This window comes from Vidua chalybeata, chromosome 6 (assembly GCF_026979565.1).
Source record: "Vidua chalybeata isolate OUT-0048 chromosome 6, bVidCha1 merged haplotype, whole genome shotgun sequence".
Taxonomy (NCBI): Eukaryota; Metazoa; Chordata; class Aves; order Passeriformes; family Viduidae; genus Vidua; species Vidua chalybeata.
In genome coordinates, this window is record NC_071535.1 from 46,424,926 (window position 1) to 46,443,086 (window position 18,161).

Genomic DNA, 18,161 nt, shown 5'->3' on the forward strand with positions numbered 1-18,161 from the left:
ATGTCAGCTGCCAGGAATTTTTACTGCAGTTTCATCCTGATTAGAGAGATTTTCAAATCAGACTTCAGTTTATAACTACTAGTGGTTCTTATGATTACATTTCCTGCTAGCAGTAGGAAAAGACCTATGGCTATCCTCAAATAATGCAGTCAAGGATATGTTAGTCAGACTTTAGGTGTTGAGGATGTAAAAACCAATAGCTGCAAATACATAGAGAACTAAATACACAGAGAGGGTAAATCTCTAAATACACTATAGAGCATAACCCTTCTCTTTAGGCTCAGTGATCTTGCAGATGATGGTAGTGACACATGAAGGAAGCAGACTGTCCATGACACCTCCTGCTCAGCCCAGCCCCTCTCAATGCCATTTCCAGCTCTTTTAGCTCACCTTAACCAGTGTTGCAATGTCTCCAAGAAACAGTGAGCTGTAAGCAAATCTGGTTTGGGATTGTGGCCAGAATTTAAGATGCAGCATTACCATTGTACAGCATACTACCCACAATTACCATTCCTTCCACTTTTCCTCCTTAATCTCCCAACATTCCCATGAGAGGGGGACAAAAAAATTCTCTGCATACCCACCAGGACACAGTGTGGCAGCACTTCCATCGTGACTAGTTTTATTCTTTGTAGTTACTGGAATGAAGAGAAGTAGTAATGCAAGGGAGATCTGTCTGGAGCTTTTTCTCCAATATGCTGTGTCGCACCGTTTCTTCCCTGCTTTGAACAAGCACATGTCAAGAAGGCTGCCAACAAAAGCATTGTTTCTGACTTTCACTGTTTCAACAAATACTGTTTTGACACTATGAAATGTGGCTCTGAGTTTTAAATGCCTTGTTTTCAGGGAATGGCAAGAGCAGGAGTGATTGAACTTGTGCACAGACTGTGGGCACTTAAAATCCTCACTAGTGCCATAGCCCTGCCCTTCACCCTTTCTTAGCGCTTAACCTGACATTGTTATTAAATACTGAGCTTTGTTATACACTGCCCTAGAAGTGGCTAGGCTTGTTGTGTATTTAAGATTTTAATAGGATTTGTCCTGGCTAATCTTCCATGTTGTAACTGCACAGTGTAAAACTCATTGCTCTTTATTCAGAGAAAGTGTCCTTAGACCCATTTATTTACTTATTCATGTATAGTTCTGGCTCTGACCTGCTTTTTCAGGCATTTTTACCCTATCCCTTTATTTACCAATGTGGGAACCAGCACAAGCCATGATTCCTTCAATTTCTCTGAGTTTTAAACTTCTAAGCTAGGATCCTAATACATACCCATTTTTATGTAAAAAACACACATTAAAAAAAAAAAAAAAAAAAAAGAGAGAGAGAAAAGAAAGGAAACCCCAAGACTGCTTATCTCAGTTTAGAAGTTAAAACAATTCAAACAATGCAAATTCTAAACCCAAGGAATTTTCCCCTAGCTTCTGTAAAATACTTTGTCGAAGTACATTGCTTATCAAGGTGGATCATCTCCCAGGACCACTAAATTTAGTGAATTGCACAACACAGAGATAATCATTACTTTCATAAGAGTTGAGAGAAAAGACTTTGCTTTGAGAACAGCATAGTAAGTTTTGTAACTATCTGCAAAGGAATCCTTCAGTGGAAAAAGTTTAATTGGATATCAAGATTTTATAGGTTAGATACACTGGAACCTCTTTTTGCTACTTAAGAATCTAGGATATTATAATGCTACATGAGAGAAAATGTACAAAGTTTTATTATGTACTCTTAGTGATACTTATCAATTCAGCTTGGAACCACTAGAGGGAAAGTGATTTCACATTATTGATTACAGCACTGCATGTTGTATTTCCTCAGTCACCTTAATCAGTGTAAATGTAATGAATTAATGTGACCCATGACAAGCTGGTTCAAACAAGGGTCTAGCTTGATGGAGCTTCAAGTCATAATGTGTGCAAACTACTCAGTACTTACTGAGTGTTATACAAATCGTAAAAGAAAAAAGTCATTTAAACCTTTCAATATGCAGCAGTTACAGCGAAGTTGAAATACACCACAGAGCTTAGAGAACAGGCTGAAATTACTCTTGTACAGTTCTAATGTGGCTACATACAACCCAAACAATTCCTAACACAGTGAAAGGCTTCTCTCACTTTTTTCACCTGCAGACAATATCCTTTCTTGATCTGATCCACCTTCACTTGTGTGGGACAAAACTGGACTGATTTCCTGGGAACTGAAACTCCTTATGGAAAACAAGGCTGTCAAACTGATTTTAACCAGTTTTTGACATAAATCTTTCAGCAAACTGACTTAATGTTCAGATGGGAAATGCTTCAGCTGCTGATATATGCAGTGCAGGCTTCTCCACTTTGATTCTTCCCTTAGAAAAGGAAGACTGTCATTTAGCAATGTTGAGTATATAACAAGGAAAACAGCTTTTCAACAGATGCAGGCAATTCTCTGTCATCAGGGATCTCTGAGCCAAGAAGGGATGTTTGCCTAAATGATTTGCCCTAAATGTAAATTGGTAAATTACATGAAAAAAAGTACAGGATAAAATATGTATGAGAGCACGGTCTGGGATGTAGAGGAGTCTGACTCAACAAAAGTGATTACCTGATAGTTTTAAGTCTTTGAGTCAAGAAATGTAGTGTTTGCAATACCATTGACAAAGTATGGGACTTGCAGGTTTCCTCTGTGCAGCCCAGCTGAGTTATGCTGAACCACTTTGAAATTCACCAGCGTAAGAGACTTGGGTTTCCTGGAGCCTTGAATTCAATCCAAAACCTGCAAGAAAAGAAAGCGCTCCCCACCTGTTTGCAAGAATGATTCAGAGAGAACAAATGAGCATACAAAGGAGTTCCAAAACTGCAGGATCCACACCATAAAAGCAAACTTACTTTTCCTGTTTCTCTTCTTGTTGGACAGAAATGCAAAATGGAGATGAACAGCCTTCTGGATCATGTTTGTTTCAGAAGGTTTAAGAGCCCACTACCTGCTATGAAACATATGTCAACCTTTAGATCGTAGAGAGTAATTTATTTGTTTATTCTTGTGAAGACAGGAAAAAGTCTCCTCATTTCACTATAATATTTTCTCTATCAAAAATGTTATTGCATTGATAACACTAATAATGGAAAACAGCCCTTTGTGTCAATATTAATCTGAGATAAATTTCAATAAGAAACCCTACTTCACCTTCAATTTCCAAAAGAGTCAGCTTTTTACAGAAATATTTTTTGCATCTTTTTCCATGATCATGTAATTAGTTCAACAATGGACAAGCTTTCTTCAAATCTCTTCAGCATACACTGCATAGAGATTGTAAGTTTCTCAGTTCAGATTTGCATTTAATGTATTCATTACTGCCTATTTTAATTGATCTAGTGCAGTTTTCTATCTATAGTGTCCAGAAATTCTTTCCAGAAAATTTAAAAACATTCCTAAATTATTAAGACCAATATAAAGAAGAGACAACTGTGCTTTATTGTGTTGTATAAAAGGAATCATAGGTCTTCTACTCCACATTTGTATAAAGGCATCAGCCCATAAGCATGTATTAGAACTAACCACACACATAATGTCACATCTAGCGTGACTATAGTCACTTCTTACTTTCTTAATCATCAGCTTACAAAAATCAGTTTCAGATCTGAAATCTACATGTGATTCTCTCTGTTCAATTTGTTACTAATAGTTCAGACTCTATCTTCATTTCATCAGAAATATTGTTAGCATTCAAAGGAGGTGAAGAGTTAAAGATGTACACTCAAAATTAGGCACCATCTGCAACAATCACTACCAGCTTACAACATCAATCTCCTACTGAAGACTGACAGTCATACTGCCATGGATAATATTTGCTTGATGATGGCAACAGAAAAGAGCAGAATAATCTTCTCTGCATCCCTAACTCATGGGAGTCATTTCATGGTAAGAAAGTTCAGTCCATACAATTCTTGTTTTCAAAATATGAACACACAACACCAGTTTTCAGCCATTTGCAGCAACTGACCAAAGCAGATAAGGATTTTCATAGTTTTCAGATCAATAAAGCCGAAAACTGACGATAAAAAGGTCAACAGACAATTTATCCACTGACGTGTTGAATGTCCAGTACAGTACAAGTCTAGCTGCTCAAGTCTGACAGCATTCTTGTTTTATATCATACTTCAGCACTGCAAAATGATAAGGAGCTTGACAGCTCAGCTTAGCAAATCCTGCAAGACCAAATAGTCACCCCCATGATGCATATTTAGAGAATATATCTAAAACCCACGGTCTGTGATAACTTACAACACACAGCCCATGAGAATTTCTCATTAGTAGTTCTCCTGTCCCTACTCAGACTCACCGAGGAGGGGTTACTTCCGTGAGCAGGGAGTGCAGGCTATCAGAAGTCACAACTTGCCATCTTTGTGCGTACACAGGATTGCACAACCCTGAGGCTCTGATTGGATCCTGCTGCTCTCCACTGGACTGTGTGCACATTAGGCACCTGCTGCATGGAGTTGAACCCGGATTCGAGGTTCAATGAGAGCATGTTCTGAGCATGATGGCTGTCCACAGTCCTCTCTCACTGTCTTGAGAATCTGGCCACTGCAGAGTGAAAATGGCAGACAGATGTCACCGTGTCGAAATGGATTCAAATTCTCCCTTATTTTGAATGGTTTTAATGCTGTGCATATTTATTTAAACTGGAATCTTCAGACTTGATGATTTTTTTCTTTAGATTCTGTGCTGGACTCTTCAACATCTCAGCTGCAGAACTGTAGGACCTTCACAGTTCTATCTGAAGATGGCATACTAAACATGCGACTACCAAAATAAAGTTCAGTATTTTGAAAATTAATCTTATGGGTGTTAGACCGTTTGCCCCCAAAATTACTGTGACTTATTTAGCAATATGTAAAACAAAGATAATATATCCCAAGTACTTAAAAATGTATTTTCAAAAACAATAGACTACTATTGATGAACTTCTCAGGGACTCCAGTGATGGGCACCACAGAAAAGTAACTGGGGAAATTGCTGACTGTATTCAGTGAGGATTGAATAACACACAGTAACAAAGTGATAGGACACATAGGTAAAAATAATTGAACACGAAAAACATTAATTATCTAAGCTCTGTCTAAAAAAAGCAAGAACCCTCTAAGAAACATAACATTTCACCCATGTAATTTAAAACTGTCTCATGGAACTGCATTGATGTCTTTGACATTGCAAACTTAATAATACTTTATAAAAATTAAGTAAACTCTCCTTAAAATTTACTAAAATAAAAACAAAACATAATACAGAAATATAATAAACAAAATATATAAATACAATAAATAAAATAAAAATAAATATAATAAATAAATACAGGTTTGTCTCCAAAGTGATTATGATTATGATTCTTATCCCTGCTACTGCAATAAGGTCTTTAAGAAATGATAGCAGTCCTTTGATGTTTATAAACCTTAGCCAAATTTCCAAATGAAATTTATTTATGGCCAATTTTTACCTCTCTACATTTTGTTCAACATTTTCCATTAGTTTAAGTCTTTATGCTGTACCATTATCCAAGTTGTGAACTGAAATACTGAATACAGAAAAGGACTCTTAAAAGTAACTTTTAAAAGTTACATTATAATAGAGATTGAACACACATATACAGATATCCTCATGCAATATGTTCTCCCTTCAAGAAGGATGACATAACAGAAGCTTAAATTATTAATGTGAATGGCAATATTTGAACTGAAATACTAAAGAGATCTCTGCTAACTTTTATACCACTTCTATAAATTTAATTAATTTCTCTGAGTCTTGAATAATACATGGACCAAAGGATTTTGTTTCTTTTTCCATGTTTGTCCTTGCTTGTATGCATTTAATTATATACTCCATGCCTTTTTTTTTTTTTTTTAATAAGAATGTCTGCTACTGGTTTAAGATAAGGGACTATACTCAAGGGTCTTAGAATGTCTGACAAAACTTGCTAGTGGTAATAGTATATATACATACCTATCTCTACTTATATGCAGTCTGTTGTTTATATTATTACAAACAAACAAACAAATTGTCATTCAGCAGAATTATGTTCACCAGAGTATATTAATGCAGATTTTTTTGAGCTTGTGTATCACCAACAGGTTCCTTTGAGAGCTTATAGGTACTGCTCAGCATAGCCCTCCATTTCACCCACTTTTTGACTAGTTGTACCATTTATATCTCTGAGCCTGCAAACACCAATTGCTTCTAAAAAATGATTTTTGATTTGGGTCACTAAGGCACTGCATAACAGACCCCAGCTTTCAGCAGGCTTTACATAGTGCTGCAATGGTCCTATGGCATTGCATAGGTCTAGGCAGAGCTCTGATCCCAAACACAATGCTGCAGCGTCAGTGCCTCAGAGAAAAGCAAATTCTCTTAGATGCAACTTCATATCGATGCAGTGACACTATTTCCTATTATGAATTTACCTTGGCAGCTGCTAGCTGAGGGATCTGTGCAACACACACCACTGCACAATGCAAATATGCCCTCCAGTATGTGTGTGTACATCAGTTTTTTAGTCTATAATACCAATTGTAAATATTGGCATGCACAGTTGTGGTGTCTGTGTTTACAAACTGTAAAGAGGCTTAAGTGTTTATCCCCTTGATACACAGAGATATCCCGGACATGTTCAGACAACATGGAAACCCTACTCTGGCCCCCATGTTCGTACTTCTCATGGCACAGGGTGCACATTGTTTTTCCTTTACTACCTCTGCACAGGATCTTTACTAGCTTTCTATAGGGGGAATGTCTTAATACAGCACCCTAAGTTGTTTTCTGATGGATATGCTTCCCAGAGGATAATGGTTAAATAAAATGAGAGATATTATACTCAATATCTTTTACTTCCTAATCATATCAGTATTAACCAGCCTCTTATGTTGCAGCTTGTCAGTCTCCAGTGCCTGATTTAAAATGTTATGCTTTGCTTGGGTTCTTCTAAATGACACTTCAAACTTTGAAATTAACAGATCAAAACCAGATCTTAATCAAGTTACTTATTACTTGTTTCTAAGTAAAACACAGAGATTGCAATGGAGGTTAGAGCATTATGTATTGCTCCTTTACAATGCACAAGCTAAAAGACAGAACTACTCATATTAATGGAAAGGCTTAAAATCTCAGTTATAATGTGATTTGATTTTCAATTAATGAGTTTTATTTAAGCATTTGGAACTAAAGGAATGGATTAATGGCTCTGTGTTTGACTGGAAAAGAACATAAAAGGAGTTCTATCCCTGTTTTAGTCTTTAACTATAGCTTTACTTTAGACTATATTGTGTCATACTATGAAATACTTACTGCAGCTGATTGAAATGTAGTTCATCTTCACATAAGTAAGAAAACACCTATAATGTTAATGAACAATTTTAAGCTGAAATTGTTACCTCACTTTTCCATAGAAGCTTTCAGATAAAAATAACGCATTTGAATTAGCACAGGTCAAAATTCAGGGACAATCAGAATGGTACTTCAGCTGAAATCCATGCCAAGTGTCCCAGCATCACTCTGGAGGTTAAACATGGCTTCAGAAGTGGCCAAATGACCAGCCAGAGAAAAGTTGAGCAGGCAGCGCCTTGTTAACTTGCATTTTAGCCCGCACACAGAGGAAGTGCTGTAATTCCTGTCAGTTACACATGTTTTCCTCCTTCCCTTGAAATGAATACTCCCTACTCCAGTATGGCACCAGGTGGACTAGACAACGTTTTGCATGTCCCTATGAGTTCATCATTCTGTCTTTTTTAACTATAAATGGAGACATTGATTTCAGTCATTACTGCACCCCAAAGTTAACCAAGTTTGCTCTCACATTTTATTTGCATTCTACAGTGGGTATCTATGAAGATAAGATATGATGGTCTAATTTTATTTTATGAAGAAGGATATTCAGAAATCATGAGTAATGTGTAAATAACATCACCACTATGTAGCATTTGATCACATAGGGTTAAAAAGAAAGCATCTGAAAATGCTAACTCTTACTGAAATATTTAATTCAATTTAATATTGCAGATGCAGAGAGTAGGAATATGATCTTGTGAAAAAGGAAGAGAAACTAAAGAAAAATTTCAGGGTTTTCAGATCAAATGCAATGGCAAAATCTTCTATCTTTTCTGTTAAAGAAATAAAAGTAGATACATCAATAAATTCTTCTAACATATTAATATTTCCATTTATGCAGTCAATTGTATGGATTTGATTATAAGGAGGTACAAAAATCAGACATGTTACTCCCAAATAATTTTTAAAATATACTTTCCCATGTCACCTCTGTGTGTCTATTGAGTGAATGAAGGTGAAATACAATTTGACGAGGAATTATTTCTTTGAATAATTAATAATGCTACTAAATATATTTATCATAAATATTTGAGATTATTTTTGCAAGTCTCATATATTTTAACACATTTTATAATAATTTGTGAGAAGAAATAGCACAAGATAAGAAATTTAATATGGCAAGAGTCATATGTCATGAATCAATGGATTGATTCATTGACCAGTCATGGTCAATGAATTAACCACTTACTAGTGTCAGGATAGTTCATTCATTACATATATCAGATTTGAAAATTTCAGTCAAAAATACAGATAAAGGGAATCACTTCTGATGGTGCCTTAAAGCTCAATTAAAGGGGTTAAACTGAACTGTAAACCAGATTCAGCCTAATAGTGATGACCAGACTGGAATGTCTCAGAGATCACAGTGCTTCCCTGAACATGCAGGAAATGTACATGAAACCACAGCATAGCAACTGTTGATATGAATTGATTTTTAGTGGTAATACAATGATTCATAAAGTATATATTTCTTCTTGCTAACATAATCTCTTAATAAGCTTATGTGTGTTACCCACATGAGTTTACCATACTATTTTATCATTACTTTAATTATGTACCATTTAAATCCATTATTTTTTTTTCTAGATCTTCATTCTGGAACTTTGATAATAACCATTAGAGACAATGATACTTCCTTAAATTTTCACTGCATGTATTTCTGTATGTACAAGTATCTTATAGGCATCGTCTTTTCCTTGTTAAATGATGCTAAGTAAATTCTACAGACTTACACATCAATGAAATTGCCAAAGGTATAACTCACGACTGAAACTAAACAATTCTTTCCCTCCAAACTTCCAATTCAATTTTATTATGCCACCTTTATTTAAATAGTTGTGCTCTTAAAATGTTCAGGACAACCAGCATATTTTTTGCTTTTGTTTGCTGCTTAGGTAAAAAATATACCTTTTATTTCCCTCTTAGTGCTGAAGTTACTTCTTCAAATCTATCAGAGAGTAGATTTTTATTAGATATTAGGAAAAAATTCCTTTCTGTGAGGTGAGATGCTGGAACAGGTTGCCCAGAGAAGTTGTGGATAATCCATTCCCTGAAAGCATCCAAGACCAGGTTTGACGGGGCTCTGAGCAAGATGGTCTTGTGGAAAGTGTCCCTGTCCATGGCAGGGGGTTGGAACTGGATGATCTTGAAGGTCCCTTCCAAACACAAATCATTCTACAACTCTATGATTCCATGATAATTTTTCATAAAACATAATAGAAAATCATATTTGAGAGAATTTCAAATGGATATTCAGTCTATGCCCTTGTCCCAGAGCACTATCAACAGCATTTAGACCATTCTCATGTAGGTGTTTTACTAACCTAGTAATGGAAATTGGACAGTATTCCTAGGCAACCTAAATGAGTATTTCACTACCTTTTCAATGCACCTCTAACATCCCTCCATAATAGCTAAACTCCATTCCATTTTGAACATTGCTATGACTCCAAAGAATACACAGACTATACCAGCACCTTCTTCCTTGCAGGAACTGGGTTTGAACCCATGTGGGATTATGGGATCTGCTCTCTTAGTGAAAGACTGTGTTTTTCTACACCCCAGGGTAAAACACTATAAAAGGTTAATTTCCCAAAGTACTATAGCTGTAAATAACTATTTTAACATACTCAAAAATCATTCTTCACTCCCTCATTGCTCCTAAGATAAGGAATATTCCAGAAAATATTCTTGCGTATCTGTCCTTTAATATCTCTAGGGCTAGAAATCACATGGATTTTTTAAAATCATAGATAGAATCCAACTAATTTTTAATGCTGAAATCATGTTTACTCAGAAAGGAAACAGCTGAAATAACCTCATATTAATGACTTGCCAACACAGAAGGATTCTCATTGTGTACACCTGTGTTGTGCTTGGCCAGTGGGATAACTGCTGACCTTAAATAGCATTTGATTTCTTCATTTTCACAAGCAAAGTATCTACATAGGCAGGTGCAAATTAATTTTAAAAAATTTTTATCAGGTGGAACTTCTTTGGAGGTTTTTGAGAAGCTAATTATCATCACAAGTCACCCAGAAGTCTCTTAAATTGTGTTTATACCACAGGAAACAAAAATTTGGGAAAACTAAGCTTAAGCAAAAATTCTTCTTGCTCACTTCATGACATTTCATCAAAAATGTGGAAAGAAGACTCCTCCTAGAGTGTAAATAGCTGAGGGAAAATCAGAGCATCCTCTATTTACCTCTGCACCTGCAAAAGAAAATGAAAATGTCTGAAGCCCCACCTTTTAAGAGCCTTGTGAAACAATCTGGGAACTGAGCCAAATTCTACTCTCTCACTATATAAGACTTGGGAACAGACAGGTATTTCCTCAGAGGCTAGTTGTTCGGTAGTTTCTACCGGACCTCCAGAAGATGGGTAAAGGTGGTGGGACACAAATACCAGTATGGATATCAATACTAGCTCTGGTCTTCATACAGATCAAAGGTAGGAAGAGTCACTTGCTTGGCATTTTTACTGTTTTAAAGAATTTATAACTTTCTTTGGAGTTTGAAGCTTTTTTTTTTTTTTCTTTTCTTGGCTTTGTGAAGTTAATGAACTTGCTACCTCCATGCAAGATTTTATTTTCTGCTTAAAATACTTTCTTTCCTAAGAAGAGAAAATTAACTCTTTTGAAACTGTTATCCTGTTTTTCTCCAGTTAAAATCTGGAACAGCTCCACTGCATTGAGTGGAATTTTCTCTGAACTTATATGTCTACAAAAATGCCTCAAGATTTGCATTTAGCTTTTAATATCCACTTCAAGGTGGTATAGCATTTCTAAATGTAGAAAACAAAAAGTGCAAAGGTACCTCTAGAAAAGAACAAATCAGCTGAGGAGTATGTCTGCATGAATTATTAAAGACTCTGTTTATCACCTTATATTAGAGTATTGAAGAAAGGGAGGATTTTGCTTGAAAATCATCAGGCAATAGGTTTTAGAAATTAATTTACTCTTGCTTATGAGGTTGCATAAAAGCTTAGCACACAAGGTTGGTTTGCAATGGGCTAAAAACAAATGGTACTGCTATAAATATTCTGAGGGAACTTAATAGTCACAGATGGATGGAAACCCCTTTATTTTTTCTTTTTTTCACCTGCTAATTTCCCTTTAAGTTTAAGGTAACAATAATGTTAGTTTTAAATGCATTTTGATCTCTAGTGCAGATCCTACTGTATGATTTCTTATTTTTCCTGCTCCTAGGTAGTTCCATAGTAACTTATGTTAAGAAGTGGTAGTGTCAAAGAATAGCTTATGACAGGACTAGCTGTAGCATTAGCAAAACATGCAATGACAGCAGGGATCTGCAGTGCATGTGGCATGAGACAGAGCACAGCCACACAGTACGTGGAGAGAGAAGCAAAAACCTCTCTGAGGCTGGGCACTGAAGGAGCCCAGAATCACTGAATGGTTCCTACCTTAAAAAGGGACACATGTCCTCTAACCCCAGCTCTTTCCCCAGGAGGGGACTTGCAGAGTTCCCCACAGCTCTTTCAGCCTTAACCCCTCTAGTGGTCCTATCCACAGACTGCCCTTGTGAGGTGCAGCAGGGGGTGAACCTGCCCTTGCAGTTTTCTCTGGCCAGAACAGTCTTCACCTCGACCTGCCCTCTGATGAACTCTCACTAAGCAGTGCACTGAAAGCCCCTCTGGATAATGCATGTATTCTAATTCTGATGCTGCAGTGGAATGGAATGAAAAATGGTTTCTTTGCTTTGGGGCAAAATCAACCGGCACAAACGTATCTCTTGGAAAGACCTATTTCCTTCTGTGCGGTGTGGCTTTTGTATTTGTTTTCCATCTGTGGCTTATTACAAAGAATGCTTGAAACTATAAAATAGAGTAACTTTGGCTTTGACAAAGATCAGTCCTCTAATCCTAATGTGAATTCTTCATGTACAAAAGGGACTTATTTGAAAGCCATCTAGCTAGAAAAAAAGGTTTCCCTGATGCTTAAAGCGCAGAGTGATCATAAAACCTAAGAAATCTAGGTCCTTTATCTGAAAAGCTTCTAAGGGAACTCAGGGATATACTGTGACAGAATAAGGACCTGCTCAAATCACCACAGGCATGTTTTTGATGGCTTCCCTGCAGTAATTTATTACCTGAAAAGTTAAAAAAGGAAAAGGCTGAAGAAGTGGTGTTTGGCCATCATGATTGCATGTAGCATGGGTCCTGATGCATTTCTGGCCTCCTGTACATAAACAGATCTTTGTTTTTTGATATACTGAGTGTTGCACATTTAAACAGATAAAATTGAGACATTATGAGGGGACTCAAGAAAATTAGACATTCACATTTCCTTTACTACTCTTCTTAATGCAGTTCAAGCCCAGGGTGGTGAACAACCAACAAAGTCAGAGTATGTTTCTCCATCTCTCCTGCAGCAACAAAAATGTAGGTATATTTACGCAGATCTCTTTCTATGGTTTTGCTCCAAACAAGGTGATAAATAGTAAGACTACTAGAATATTTTGATTCCTAGCCACACACATACCACACACATTAAAAGAGAAATCCTCTGTACAATATATCCAGTTCTCAGACAATCTATGACTGCTCGAAGCTTGAGAACTTCCTCTGAGATCTGGCCCAGTGGATCTGCTCTACTGATATGATACACTTATCTAATATTTGACTTCACAAAAGGTACATAACATATCTAAACATATCTAAAAGTGTATTTTCAGAAGAGGTGTGTGTTTACATATATATCATATATATCAAGGTACTTGATAGTAGGTAATAAAAGGCACATTTTTTTACACTGTGTTAAGATGACTACATCAGTCACAAGAGAATAAGAAAGCTGTAACTACCTTAAACATTAGAATAATTAAGTACTACAAGATCATGCATGACACATAACTGGACAGTGCAAAATAAGGGTGGAAGGTGTATTAGTGATGACAGGCTGAAATAATTGATCATTAAGTCTGCCCTGCAAAATGTGTGCCACAGACTATTTAAAAATAGCTGTTGTAATCAGTATTACAACACAGTGCTCTGAGGATCATATTGCTGCTTTTGAGTTCAGCGTATCAGGGCCAGCATCAGATGGGAGTCTTGAACAAATGGTGGAAGAAAGTACTACAGTCTGTGCAATTTAGCTGTTAGTGAAATTTATAGAAAGACAGAACACAAAGCAATTTGTAAAAACCACCAATGAAACATTGTGGAAACTTTCCACTAGAGTGTAACTAGTAGTAAGAAATATTATTCACTAAAAAGACTAGGCAATCTCTACCCATGGTTTAGGACTTCAGAAAAGATTAAACCTTGCCATTTTTTATCCTTTCTATTTTCTACCAGCTTTCAAATCCCAAGGAGTGACAATCATTCCACCTTTTCAAAATGCACTGAAAGTAAAGGGTAAGTTAAGCAAATGTCATGGCTCAGATATCTGTACCCTTGTTAATGAGAGAGCATGGAGTGATTGAAAAAAAAATCAATAAATTGCATAAGAACCTTTAGCATCATAAAAGAAAAAATTAACAGAGAATTAATTAATCAGGTAATACAGATAATCTAAATGTGAATTCAATGCTTTTTGATTCATTGTTCTAGGATGCAGCTGTAAGAAAAAAATTTAATATATATATTTAAACATGCATACATATTGTACATGTTTTCCCCCAGTATTATATATATTTCCAGTAAGGAGATGAAAATACTAGTGTGCTAAAAACTGTTGAGACACCTTATCTAGGGAAGAGGGTACAATTCAAGCAGGCTGAGTGTAAATGTGGAAAGGGATTGGGAAGATAATCAGGGATTTTGGAGAGTATGCTTGCAAGGAAAGGAAGACTGAAAAGAAAGAAGAGCTTTCTATAATGGGCTGGGGGAGGAATAGGGAGCTTATTCAAGACCCTGGACACTTCAAGGTGAAATGTAATTTTGGCACAAGAACCACCAGGCATACATGGGACAGGAATGTTTTGGAAGATGTTGAGAAAAGTGTTCGAGCCATTTAGAAGTTGTGGGTATTAGTGGCCTTCCCAAGAAGGAGTATCAGCTAGTTTTAAACTAGCTTTAAAGTGGTTTTATGGTGAAACTTTAGGACTCCATACATTTAGGAAAGGATATATGGGATAGGGAAGTCATCAGAACTAGAGCACTGGATCTAGTGACCCCAGAGGTCTCTTTTGATCCTAGGCCCTATATCCCTATGCAAAACTGATTAAGCACAAAAAGCAACTTAAATAAATAAATAAATAAATAATGACCAAAAAATAGCTTGAAAAAACGATGATGAGCTTTTGGTAAGAGGCTATTAAAGAAGCAGGAGGGATAGAACATCTACAGGGAGGGTATTAGAAAAAACTACAGAAAATTCTTACTGCTTATTTTGAATCCACAGCTGGCAACCCCTCTCACAATGGCCGTGTGTGCAGCACATGGGGTAACTTCCACTTCAAGACCTTTGATGGGGACGTCTTTTACTTCCCTGGGGTCTGCAATTACATCTTTGTATCCAACTGCAAGTCTTCCTATGAGGACTTCAACATCCAGATTAGGCGTGCAATGGTGGAAAATGCCACTGTGATCACTCATGTCATCATGAAGCTGGAAGGAGTAGTGATCGAACTGACACCCAGCTCTGTCCTGCTCGACAACAAATTGTATGTTCCTACCTTCTTTCAGTGGGCTCTTTGAGCAAGTATCTCTTTCCCTCATCTCATCACTGCTCCCAAGCAGTGGTAGGGCTCAGGTCTTTCCTGAAGTAGTAACAAATACAAAGGAGGGCTTGACAGTAAACTGCCACTTCTGCAGATTATCCCTGTGGCTGTTTTGTTCAGATGAGCTGTATCCAATATGCTGTCCCACTGCTACAATAGTGTGTATATGTATGTATGCAATTAAGTCTATAAGCTGCATTCTTTACACCCTTGAAGTTAGTAGTTTCCATTAATTTTACAACAGCAGAATCCCTGGTATTTTTGACAGCTTTTGTCCTTGAATTGAACAGTGTGCAGTAAAGCAGTGACTGCTCTTCAGCTTGTACCTGAATTAATTTAAAATTATCTGTTCTGCAAACTTGCTATCTATGTAGCAATTGTAGCACTGACTTTGGCATAGGGTGTGAAACCTACCCAAAAGGCCAGGTAAATATTCGGGCAGCTATGCCACAGTGAGTTGTCTGTTATGGCAGCTTTGTACAGTGAATTAATCTAAAGGTTATGTCAGGTACAGCTTCCTGAATGGCACTCATGTCACAGAAAGCCTGGAGTCTATCCCTTTATTAGCAAATGCTTCAAGGAGTAAATAGCAACATCCTGAAGCACACTGGCTACAAAACAGAGCCTCCCAGCACTTTTTTGAACAATACAACCACAGATATATGCTAACATTTTATCCAGCAAAACACCCTTAATGGAGAAAGCCAAAAGGAACAACAGGAAAAGCAAGGCTGATCTATTTGCATGATGAGAGGCAATTGCATAGGAAATGGATAAAATATTACAAACCTGTGTTGTCTGTAGTAGTTATTGCTCTAATTTCTTCAGATACATGTTGAAACTTCTCAAAGAGAATGAGAAAGGATATCATTATGGACATTCAATGGATATTCTGTCCTTACCCCTGATGACTTATGATGATCTTTCCCCAGGGTCCAGATGCCCTACAGCCATATGGGAGTCTTCATAGAGAGAAGTAACAACTATTTGAAAGTTTCTGCCAAGTTGGGACTGACCTTCCTTTGGAATGGACAAGATGCCCTCCTGGTAAGAAAACATCCAAAATACAGCAGAAAATGTGTATTTTGAAAATAGTCTTTTTACACCTTTGCAGTATTACAGCCAGGCAGGCATTACTTACTTTTGGATTTGTGCCCATTTTTAGTGTATTGTTTTGTCTTCCAGTCTTCTCTCAATTTCCTATTTTTCCCCACCAAGCTCAGCTCAGAATCAATAGATGCCAAATTATAATGTTCCTACCTCACCATGAAGTATTCCTGAGATTCCAGACCTGGCAAAGTATTTATGTTCACAACCCAAGACTAGGATAAGAATGAGCTTTTCTTAGTCATCCCTGACCATTCCAATTGTGCCTACCTTGTTATCACACAGCACAGTCTCCACAACAAACATATCTCAAATTTTGAATACACAAGCAGTACTGGTATAAGCTGTGCTCCTAACCATCAAGACTGCCATTTCTATAAACCTCTTTCCTCCTCTTTTTTTTTTTTTTTTTTTTGTAGGTGGAATTAGATAAGAAATATGCCAATCAAACTTGTGGACTTTGTGGGGACTTCAATGGAATTCCAGTCAGCAATGAATTTATTTCGGGGAGTAAGTAATAAAAAGCATTATTAAGTACTGGTGCTTTTTTTTCTTAGAATATACTTTAATATAGGTTGTGGGTTGTATTAACTGGAAAACTGGGGTACTTCTTAATGTATTCCTCTGATGTCAGTTGTGCAAAGTCAGGACTTTGAGATGTATTAGACTGCTTCCATCACTGTTAGATATTTTAAGACCTGTCACATAAAAATTTCTACTTGTTTTCAATAGTTAGGATCCAGTTTTTTATATATACTGTTCATATTTTCCTCTTCATATTATAATGGTATTATTTGCGTCCTAGCAGGTAGCGTCACAAAAGAAAATAACTCCATGCAAAATATAGTAAGCATTATTCTAATATTTGAACTGTTTTTTATAGAGACAAAACTGACTCCCATACAGTTTGGTAATAGGCAGAAGATGGATGGACCCACAGAGCAGTGTGATGATCCTACTCCTCCTACTTCTCTGATTAACTGCTCAAGAGAATTTGTAAGAACCTCTCTCTCAAAATTGTTTTCTCACTATGAATACATTCTCTGTCTTTGGAAAAACGTTTTAAAAGGGGGGAAAAAATAGAGCATGAAAATAACTCAGCTGTAGGTCTCAAAAGAAAAATATTCTTAATTTCATGTTGTATTCTTTGCTAAAGTGAATGCCAAAAATTTGCATTCCCCTTCTACAAGAAGACTGCATATTCTCCTGAAAGAGAAAATTACTGAGGATGTCTTAATACAAAGAAATTATATAATGCTTGGGAAGTGACCTGAGGTGACAGCAACTAAGGATATGGAAGCTACTAGAGTTATTCAAAGGAGTTCCATGTGGTTTGCCCTATTGTTATTTTTCCTTAAATATCACCTTATGGATAGGGAAGGGAGGGTTGGAAGGGTTTCTGGACCAGATCAATCTTAGATTTGTTCTGCTCCATGCCTTAAATAATTTTTTTCATATGTTCTTAACACTTTGTTTACCTTCTCTCTTTTCTTTCCTAGGCTTCTATCTGTGAGACAGTATTAACCAGCAAAGCATTTACGAGTTGTAACACGCTTGTGAATGTCCAGGACTACATTGAAACTTGCATACAAGACCTGTGCCACTGTGACAGCTCGATGGCTGACTTCTGCATGTGTAACACCTTTGCTGAGTACTCCCGGCAGTGTGCTCATGCAGGTGGACAGCCCCTGAACTGGAGAACCTCAGACCTGTGCCGTGAGTATCTCGGGAAGGGACCTCCCCCTGTGCTTACTACAAACATCTAGCAAACTTCACACATGCAAGGTTTTCTCCTGAAGAACACATTAGTTCAAAAGTGCACGCAATTATAATGAAATCAGTTTTTACCTGGTAATACACAAGACTTTGGTAATATGGAAGTTTACGGGATTTTCAATATGAATCAAAAAATCTAAAATGTTTCAGCCTCCACTTGGATCAGGATATCCTGTCATGTCTTGACACAAAACAACCTAAACTGCAAAAAAATGCTTTCTCCAACTTTTACATGAAAA

At 36.8% G+C, this 18,161-nt stretch overlaps 1 protein-coding gene across 1 annotated transcript in view; it reads left to right on the plus strand.

The window, feature by feature from the left end:
• Window positions 1-14,103: 14,103 nt before the first annotated feature.
• The window catches only part of MUC5AC (mucin 5AC, oligomeric mucus/gel-forming), a 42,410-nt gene continuing 38,352 nt past the window's right edge, over window positions 14,104-18,161 (plus strand). Inside the window, exons 1-6 of the mRNA XM_053945860.1 lie at window positions 14,104-14,251; window positions 14,721-14,982; window positions 15,972-16,086; window positions 16,566-16,656; window positions 17,030-17,142; window positions 17,646-17,862. Coding sequence (XP_053801835.1) covers window positions 14,104-14,251; window positions 14,721-14,982; window positions 15,972-16,086; window positions 16,566-16,656; window positions 17,030-17,142; window positions 17,646-17,862 — 946 coding nt within the window. The remainder of the gene's footprint in view (window positions 14,252-14,720; window positions 14,983-15,971; window positions 16,087-16,565; window positions 16,657-17,029; window positions 17,143-17,645; window positions 17,863-18,161) is intronic.